Source organism: Phaeoacremonium minimum, assembly GCF_000392275.1.
Source record: "Phaeoacremonium minimum UCRPA7 unplaced genomic scaffold PA7_03_scaffold_288, whole genome shotgun sequence".
Taxonomy (NCBI): Eukaryota; Fungi; Ascomycota; class Sordariomycetes; order Togniniales; family Togniniaceae; genus Phaeoacremonium; species Phaeoacremonium minimum.
Genome location: NW_006921193.1, coordinates 682,193 through 692,679, shown reverse-complemented (window position 1 = coordinate 692,679; position 10,487 = coordinate 682,193). Strand labels below are relative to the sequence as shown.

General features: G+C 51.8%; 1 protein-coding gene across 1 annotated transcript; it reads right to left on the bottom strand.

Annotated features, from left to right (window-relative positions):
- UCRPA7_3614 (putative ran1-like protein kinase protein) lies at positions 1–738 on the bottom strand (the record flags this gene model as incomplete). Its single annotated transcript, XM_007916079.1, has 1 exon — positions 1–738. The coding sequence occupies one exon, from the start codon at positions 736–738 to the stop codon at positions 1–3; it is 738 nt and encodes a 245-aa protein (XP_007914270.1).
- Positions 739–10,487: the final 9,749 nt, after the last annotated feature.

Genomic DNA, 10,487 nt, shown 5'->3' with positions numbered 1-10,487 from the left:
TTAGTTGCTGATCATGGGGGCAGTTTGGGCTGGCAGTGGACTCGGAACGGCCTTCGGAAGCTTACCTGGAGACATGTAGAATGTTGAACCGCAGCCATAATCCTCGGATCTATCAGATGACGTGGCTAGGCCGAAGTCTGCGAGCTTGACAGTCTCGCCGTGGTCCGTGACGAGAATGTTCTCTGGTTTCAAATCCCGATGGTAGATTCCCAGGTTGTGGCAGTGTTCTACGGCATCCAGGATCTGGAGAAACACCTTCTTGGCGAGATCATCCTTACCCACATACTGGCCACATTCAGTGATATTGTAGAACAAATCACCCTCTGGGCAATACTCCAATATGACATAAATGCAGTCCGGGTCGTCGATAATCTTGAGCATGGACACAACATTGGGGTGGGCCGAGGCCATGTAATGCAAACGGATTTCCCTGGTTTGAAAGGCAAGCTGTCGACGGTCTAACGGAGTCCCATCTGGGTTGAATTTGCTGAGTGTCTTAACGGCATACTGGATGTTGGTCTTGATGTCGACGGCGGAGTACACTACGCCGTATGCGCCAGTCCCAAGGATACCCGTCAACTGGAGCGAGCCTGCTAGAAACCTCCCTAGTCTCTCCTCAGGAGCAAGAGGGATGTGTCGAGGTGCCGGGATGGCTTGATTTATCGGACACTTCTGGTCGAATGACGCCGGCGACGCTGGGGGAGTGGGATATCCGTACGGTGCTGAGACATGCTGCATAATTATGTGATGTGGAATCTCCAGGGGAGTCCACGATGGCTTTCCTGTCCTTTTGGTTTCCTGGCTTGGCGGGGATCAAACAGACCAAATAGAAAGAAAGGAAACACGAAACAGGAAAGTCGGCCTTCCAATGGGTATTAGGATCCTTGGACCAATAGGTTTATATGGGAATATCCTCTTGACGGCCTTAATAGAGCTCTCCTGGGCTGTGATGTGTCGTCGCAACAGATTGAGGTCCGAGTCAACGGGTCAATCTCAAGGGTTGTCGCCGTAAAGGAGAGATGGCAGCAAGCGGATCAGGGAAGACGAAGTCGTTGTTGTGATGATTGAAGGTGAAAGTCGGCGACAATCCAAGACCTGTTGAGGAGTAATGGGATGAAAGCGGTCGTGGGATGAGCGTCGCAAAAGGGTTGTGGTTGGGTGCAGAAGTGGTGATGCTGTGAGGTGGGAGGTCGCTGTAGATATTGATGTCGACGACCGCCTGAGGGAGGGTCAGTCACTCACTCTGTCACTCATTGCGTGGACTTGAGTGGCTTGCTTCAGTCAGAGTGTGGACCTGTCCGCCTCGATGAGAAGATCCCTGCCCCCGTTCGAAGCCAGCCATCCATCCATCCCGGCCAGTACGTACCCATGTCGTACCCATGTCGAGCCAGCTCAGCAACCCATGTCTTAGAAGCCAAGGGTGTCCACACTATCCACTATGCGCTATCGTTGCTAAAAATTCAATGCTCCACATTGGTTTAAGGTTCCAACCTGAAGAGACTGAAATCGACAAGGGGGGGCCGGCCGAGGCAGCCAAGGGAATGACCCAGTCCATCTGGGGCGTCCACTAACGCAAAGGATGGGTGATTTGTGACGAAGCGCAATATACGAGGGCAAGGATTGTCTGACACACGAAATAACTGGTCCAAGAGAGGTGTGGGTCACGACCATCCATCCACGACACCAACGCCATCTCTGGCCGCTCACCCAATGAGCAGGGGCGAGGAGGGAGGAGTGTCTGGCCAGGGGGTGCGCCGTTGAAGGGAAATGAGATGTTCTGTCGGGCGTGTGCAGCCCACTGCTGCCGTGCTCTGTTCTGCTGACAGTCCAGGTCCCCCAGGAATTCCGCCTTTCACTCACACGCCTGTGCTGCTCTGTTGCTCATTCGTTTTGCCAGTCGTCATGATCGAAGAAGCCCGTTGATTTGCATATTTCCTTTTGCTAACACAGTGTGGTTCCCCGTTTCTTTTTTGGCCCTTCTCGAATACCTCCAGAGGTTGAAACAATTGCTACTGTAGCTTGAGCGAATTGTCAAGCCGCGATTGATAGTTCCAAGATCTGCCCTGAACTTAGAAGCGGGAATGAACTACCATCGAATGTTGTTGACATGATTCAGAATGCAGAACAAAGCCAAACTTTCAGGCTACTATCGGGATGGATGGGCCTCCTGCCATTTCCAGGGTAAACCTCAACTCAATTAGGCCCCTAGGCAAACTTTCAGGGTCGCGTGTTTCTCGTTGTAGAGCTGTTTGAGAACACACAGTCAGCCCGGACCTCACTTGATTGGTCGGTCGGTGGCTTTTATCTTGTATCCAAAGTGTCTTAGCGCTCAATCGAATGTTTATGTGCACAAGTCATCCATGATCGGAATGCATGAATTCAGTTCGCGCGCTTTCTGCAGGAGGTAGGCTTGCGAGGGAGAAAGGACGTGCCTGTGAGACTCTACGCGGAGTCTTTTCATCAAGAGTGCTGAGCATGTACGTTTCCTCTCGGGCTTCTCCGCCAGAAATTCTGTTGCAGGACCTTGCCTGCTGCCTCGTGGCTTGATTAATGCTGATCTATCGAATCTTCTTCCAGCTGAGTGGCTCCGTTGTATCCGTTGCGGACCACGCTTCATTGATTGGAGGCGGCCCAGAGAGAAGATCCGTCTCCTGCGTGGTAAGGTGTCAGGGTGTCCAACGCCATCAAGCTGTTGCATCATCCTGTTCTGCAGATCCTGCCTGCCCTTCGAGATCCTCGCTGAGATCCATTGGATGATTGCTAGCGCTGTTTAGAGAGCTTCATCAACAAATGGGAGCGTTCGGCGGCATGCATGGGTTTTGAGTGGTTGTCTCCGAGATACCAACCAATGGTTTTGGCAATCCGGCAATGTGCAGGATTACCACAATACTGTATCCTGCAAGTGCTGGTGCCAGACTTGCGGGATATGAGACTCTGAGTGGTTGGATGTTTATGCAAGAAGGCATGTCAAGTTAATGCCACGACCATCCAAGTACAAATGGCAGAAGATGCGGCCGATTAGACGGCCATCAGCAGGCGCCAATCTATTACGATGGGACCTCTAGCTTCTAGCAGATTGAGTCCATATCCAGCAGTCAAGAGTTTTTGAAACTCTCACTTTGGGCGCATCAAATCCATAACGGCGGTGAAGCAATGATCAGTCAAGCCCATATGGGCCGTGTGTTCTTTTACAGCAAAGACAGCCCATAATAGGCATCCTGTCGCATAACTCAGAAATGGATAAATGATCACGATACAGGTCGAATTGAGAGTCGAGTCTGATGATGTTTCTGGTCATTTGCCATAGGGGCCTTAGGCTTTCAACCCCTGCACCAATAGTTTGCAACGGTTACTGGTGGTCTTTCCTGGCTGGGCGTAAGCTCTGCCTGAGGCTCCAACACAGGAGATGAGCATCAGCAGGCATGCATGGAAACAGGATCGTGGCACTTGTTTTGTACGGTAGCTAGTACATATGAAGTAAGCAACTGTTCCGCCAAAGATACCTCGAACCAAAGTATCCGGGACTTTATTCTGATGGGTGAAGCGATCTTTGGTCCTCTGGGGTCTGCAAAGCGGTGATAAGCAATGCTCGCCGATGGAGAATTGCCTCCCATCCCAGGTCGCCATGCAGGAGACGGAGGCGCCAGCCTCGTCATGGTCGACTTCCAAGTATCCGAGAGGGCCGTGACTTGCCGAAGAGAGAGAAGTGAGGCTGCTAGGCGTGTGAAAGGCCCTGTAAGCGTTTCGAGCACGTTGAGCCAGTCATGCAGAGTGTGGGACTAGCAGGGGAGGCAACAAAGCCAAGGGGGGAAAAGCAAGAAAATCTTAATTCGGCCGTTTATTAACAAGGCTGATCTGGTGGTCCAATAGGCAAGTTCGGCCGCCCAGTGTCACATAGCGTCCGTGAGTCAATAAATCCATCTCTTAGCATCTTCAGTGGGGTTTTGGGCGTTGAATGCATCACGATGTACCAGGGCAGGCGTAATGTGGTGTACGATGTACACATTTGTTACGCCATCCGGTGACACTGAGCCAGTAACACCGTCTCGGCAGTGTCGCATCGCTCGACTTGGCCCCTGCGCAAATGCTGTACACGTACATACTGGGTAGTAGCGGTCATCTCGACCTTTCGAGGCCATCGTAGAATCTTGGACTGGTGTGGCACGAGAGGTGGCCCGCAGTGAGCCCACCAGCCAGACTAGTAATTCATTTACAAGGCACATCGAGCCTCGTACGGAAACACACCTTGAGGCCACTCGGTGAAGTCGGTTGCGGATGAGTCTCTGGGCGTCACAGGCATCGAAATGGAGGCGGCTCGGCTGGTTCGGCTGGCTGATACGGGTCGAGTAATTTCCTCCTGCATCTGGCACGGTGACATTTGGCCTTTGCCTGACATGAGACCGATATGGATGCGTTTGAATGTCAGCAACGAAGCTTCCCTAGTCGCATTCTTCGCATGCATCGGGTGATGGAGTCTTCATCTCCATGCGAGCAGCTCAAGCACGGGAGGAAATTGAATGAGAATTCGAGGCTAAGCTGGTCTTGAGAAACTATCTCATTCGTGCCATTCACCGCTCGTAGATTATCACAGTAGATCAGTAGAGAGACTTGATAGCGCAGGTCGACGGCGCGAACGGATAGCTGAGGATTTCTCCTCTCCTGTCGTAGTAAGGTTCGAGAATATCTCCGAAGGTGGACCCCTGGATTTCTGGAGATCTCACTAAGCTCTCTAGTCTAGTCGCTCACGTGCCAATGCTGCTTCTGTTTTGTTTTACCTAAATTTTATACGCTTTCGTCGAGATGCGAGAGCGAGTTATTCACAAGCACAAGCATCAGCCACGATTAAAGTGGGGCACAACACAACACCAGAAAAAATGTGCAGGTCATTTCCCGCGCCTGCCTGCTCTGTGTGCCCAGTGGCGCCGCCCCAGTCGTCGCCCCCGCCAAAGGAATGCCGAATCGGCTGGTCTGTGCACGCTGCTCCTGCTCGCTGCTCCTTCTGCTCCTGGTTCGTCCTTTGGAAGGAAGTCCCCGCCTCCCGTTCTGTTGCCCGTGCTCCTTCCTTGGCTTCTTCCCTCGCACCGACCACTGGCTTAGTCATATTTCCATGCCAAGCCAACTTTTTGGCAGACACAGATATCAACATTGACTTCTGTTAGTAGCCTGCTTCGAATTGCACAAGAACAACCCGCTAGAAACACCGGAAACGGTTTTTACGGCACTCTTGATACAATTCCGCGATAGCCGACGAAAAGATCCCAGTTGTCGAAATGCAAGGAGGGCCTAAAGCAGGCGTAGAACTAGAAACAGGACGATGCTCGTCTATCAGCAAGCATCCTGTAATCTACGGGGTGGCTTCGCTTCGACACGCTTCTCACCTAGATTAACTCACCTCACAGTCAACGTGAGCAGCCCGTGGCCAGAGGACCCTGGCAGCAGAACCTTGGGGGTGGGAAGCGGCGCAAGGGGCTATCTCTGCTCTATCGAAATTGCTGAAACACTCACCGCCAGGTCTATCAAGGGATGCCGTGAGCAGCCACAGACTCGCAGAGATTGTGGCCGATACCAATCAACAGCCAATTACCAGGCTTGTCGCTCGTCAATCTTCCTTTAATGATCTGATCTACCGCATCTTGTGTTTTATTTTAGCCTGTCCTTCAGGCCACCAGCCGGTCTGTGCCCCCTAACTTCCCATTGGGCAGGGGGATGCCGCAACCTCACTCACCCGCCGCCTCAATGACTTTGCAGCGATAGAGCATCGCTATTCACCAACAAGACTATGGATATGGCTTGACTGGATTGATGTCGTTGGCGTCGTGAGACTTTCGAGGGTTCTGGCCATATGCCATCTTTGAGGACGCCATCTTGTGGGCCGCTTATCCCTGTCCTGGCAGCAGTAAGAGACAGGGCGGCATATTATGGACGCATCTTTGAGATTCTAATTGATGCATGGGCGTTATTATGAAGTTGCACGGTCAAGACCAACCACGAGGGTGCTCCACACACATCATGCCTGCGATCAAGGAATAACAGTGTGAAATGCAAAGTGAAGAAGCCCGCTGTTGCGGCCAGTCACACTTTGGCATGACATCCGAAGGAGAGGCTCCTGGTAAGTCGTCACATCCACTATCACACGCTGCACGGACACACAGACATTACAAGATGCTCGTTTGATCCCAGATGAGGAAATTCGTGGTTTCTATCCTTAGACGATCCGTCGGTGCGATGTGCACCTATCGGCACCTGGCTCGAAAGCTGCGCTCCCGGCTGAGGCCGATCTGCCTCTTTACGTTTACTACTATGTGATAGTGGCATATTAGTTCTTAATCCCGGTGGACTTGGACGACTCTACCAGTTCTGGCAAAATGAGATGCAATGTTTACAGTCAATCATGAGCCCAAACCCAATTGCCGCCACATCACACGAGGAAATATGGCCATCTAGAGAGAGTATGAAGCCCGTGCACCTGGCATTGACACCTAGAACAGCCCACCACATCCCTTACCATAGCATTGGGTGCGCCTGATGCGCCTCCCGGCCTCCTTCAGGACCTGATATGAGACTTCACGATGGCTTGACCTATGCAGAATATCGGATGCAACCAACACATTGAAATGCCGTTGTTGCGGATTTGCGAAGTTGCAACCCCTCTGCTCTTCGACCCTTGTCGTAAAGCATTCAATGTCCCAAAGTCTATTCCTGGCGTTGGGACATTCTTTCTGCTGCTACTGCCTATACCGCAGTACGAAACAGCCAAGGATGGCCACTTGCTCGGCCGATCGCACCTTGTCACTCTGGCCATTGTCGCAACACTCTTCAAACGCCGCGAGACGTCCCAGGCCAGGGGAAGAGGGGGTCTGCTATCGACGCCGCCGCTTCACCAGCGCGGACCTTTCGTCATGCTAGTCCCCGGTCCTCAAACACAAGACCAGATCTGATGAAGCAGCATCAACACTTTACTGTGCCAATAATACGCGGGCTATTAACACGGGCGCCGGCTATCCCACGCACAGTCACTATATCGCGTAGATTAAGAATAGCTGGCAGATCTTTAGGGGGCCAATTTGCAAGCCGTGAACAGCCTAGCAAAGCTGCCCATATTGGGAAGAGATAGATCGTGTCTGATCTGCCTGAGTGCCTGTCAACGACTGCAAGCCGCGGTTTCGGGAGTTGCAAAGCTGCAAAGCAACGCAGACGGCAAAGCACGGGACTGCCTGACACAGGCCGTCAATCAAGTTGCAGAACAACAAATCGTGAAAGATTACAATAGAGTGATTGCATAGTTAACCTGCAGGCTGACGATCCATCTCCCTCACAATGTGATCTGCCCTCTTTTGATAGGCCTCAAGTGACGAAACGTCGTCCAAGCAGACCCTGGCCCTAACACCCAAAAAGCAACTGTACTACGGAGGGGCAGTCCTTGTTAGCGAGGTGAAAGTCCCTCACCACTGTTACCGTTGCAGGTGATAGACGGTTGGAATGGGATCACCACCACCCATGACGTGTCAGCGTCAATACGAGCGGGCACCTAGTAGGTGATACAGCTGAGTGCTTGTCTTGGCGCATCACTATGATAGCAGACCTCCTCCCCCACAGAGCACGGATCGGACGGGTGAGGCTTGATGTTAGTGATGGTCGGTGAGACAGGCCATGCCCGGCCCAGGGTCTGGCCTGCGATAGATCGCCCTGTTAGGGCGACAAGGCATGAAAGAGACGAAAACACTAAGACAAGCCGTATCACGTAGACTCAGGTAGAGCAGGCAAGCTGCAGTGGAAGATTTGCAGCAGGAATTGAGATCACCGCCTTCGTGCCCCTAGAAGCCAGCCATTGCTGGAATGAGAGACAACTGATGATATGCACCACGAGGCGGAGACCCTCTCGAGACCCTACCAAGCCTACCACTGGGCAGACGATCGGTGAGGAATGGCACGCCTCACCTTAATTCACTCTTGCACGCTAGACTTTGGCATTTCGCCTTCTCTTCTGCTCACTGGGCCGCGAATAATCGGAGTGACGTCCCGGAACGCCCAAGGTGATCGATTAGCTTGCTCTCATCACTATTGAGCACCATCACTTTAGTTGGGCGTTAGTCTCCGGCTGCCCACCGCACCAGACGTCTAAGCGAAGCCTCCTAGGCCACCCACGCTGCATGACATCGCTGACATCGCAACGCAAGACAGCGCTCGCGGGATCGCCATGCGCGAAGAAGTTCGAGGTTTTCAATTGGAGCGAGATGTCTCGTCTCATAGCAATGGAGCTATCAGGACCAATGCAGCTTGGTTTTTAGTGTTCTTCCAAATCCATTGAGCCACGTCCTACAGGAGCGGTCATGACAGGATGATCTACACTGGCTTACAGACGCAAGCACTCAAGGAGCTCAATCTATTAGATTGGGAAGATGCTCACTACAGCTTCAAAACCCCGCCATGGGGTTCGTTAAGTTGAAGCACTGGCCGCCGGATGATGTCAAGTTCTCTAAGTGGGGAAGCCCTGGGACAGCCCCTGACTGCAATTGCCATCATTATTCTCGTTGTGGTCCTGAAGAGGGATGGTTAATCTGATCGCAGATGAGATATCACGGCAGACATGGCATTACAGAATGATGACAGCGGCCATCATTAACTGCCGATCTTCGACCTTCCATGCGGTCGATTGCTAGAGTGCAAGTGGTCTCGCTCGGCAGTCTACGACCACGGAGAACAGTCCGACACTGTGGCTTAACGGTGTCAGTGCACCAAGCCCTGTGCACCGTCCCTTACATCCCTTTCTCGGCATCGCAGGGTCCAGTAGTGCACCCTGAGACTCCGATGGAGATTCACAAGTCTGGTCATACGAATTGCTCAGGTGAGGGCATTGTCTCAGCGAGGGCAAAGGGTGGTCGCATATCCCTAGATTGTCTACAATTCGAAGATTCGGAAGTCTTCTAGAAACCGGTGATCATGACGCTGCATTGCTCTGCGCCCTCAAAGTTCCGTCATTGTCTCAGTCGAAACGTCAATGAACGCAAGGGAGACAGGCCTCATTGCATGCTAACCGTGTCTTGGAAGATGTTATGCATCAAGACGAGGGCCACATTATGTATGTAGGGAGACTCGGAGACTTAGACAGCTTAGGACAGCCTCCATCCAATGTTAGCAAGACCACCACATGACTTGTCTCTGATGCTATTTGTTAAATGAGTCGCAAAACCACACCTAGACTCCTCACAAGACCCTTAAAAAGGGAGGGAATAGTGACACGGTGGTGACATAACGGCTTTTCGCCTGCCCTTGCGTCTAGGTCCATAGAGAAGAGTGTATGGAGCATCTTTCAGCCTCGCCATGGCGGTCGGCAAGGCTAGCGAACTAAACAAACAGCAAACCCCTGGTTTTTGTTCAACTTTTCGGCCCGTATGCTGGCTGATCTGACTCGGTAAGGCTGGATGAGTCAAAAGCGGGTAACTGCATTTAGGTAATTATGGCTCAGAGCTTTAATTCACAGGTTGAACAGTGCTCGTTACGATCTTCGGGCAGTTGACGTAGTCTCCCATATGTACACAATGAGGGACCAGCCCTAAGTGATTGTGCTATACTATGGGAAATGGGGGCCATGCAGACTTCATCATGCGCTTGCTTGTGGAGGATGTCAGCATTGTCCGCGGTCTACTGCAGATGTATTAAGAGGTTAGATGGTGAATAGAGCAGACATGGTTACGCTGATGAGCTTGGGGCAATCTCGGGCAATCACAGACTCACGACCTAATGTGATCTAAACTTGTGTGACTCTGAGTGAGGTGTACGTGCGTGTCCCTGAGGCTTCTGCCAACCAAAGGTGAAGCGCCGTCTGCCGGCCACGTTACAAAAGACTGTAACACAACAGTTGAGTAGTATCAAGCATCCACTGATACCGGCAGTAGTAAACAGAGGAGCGGGAAAGAAGCGTTGCACACGGGCCGTGATCGTGAGTAGTCCGGTACTGATTTCAGATCCAACTGCGAGTCATTTGAACACTCGAAATTCAAGCGAATCTTATTCATCAGATAGTTTTAATATTATCATACTTGAGACATTTTGATATAGGTTTCGTGTGAATGGTACCTCCTACAACTCCATACACTATTGAGCAATCAGTCTTCACTCATGCATGTAAAGGCTTGTTGTGATGGAAACTTCCAAGCCCGGAATATTCGGCCTTGCATGAGAATTAAATCAACCCCAAGTGTTTATACAGAACTTGCCCCTATCTCAACGCATCTCCATCAACCCCTATCCTCCCTCTAACACAACACCCAGCGCCTTGTTTCGGATATCTACATGGGCGTATACTTCACAGCTGCATCCTACCTTCAATCTGTGCGCCCCTAGCAGGACTCTCATCGGACGAATCCATGTCGCTACACGTCGTCCCAAAGCCCTGACCCGAGACACGTACCACCTACCGCATCCTCAGCCTCAGGACTTTGGTGGCGACGGTTATAGCAGCGTTGAGGGTCCTTTCTGGGGCCAGA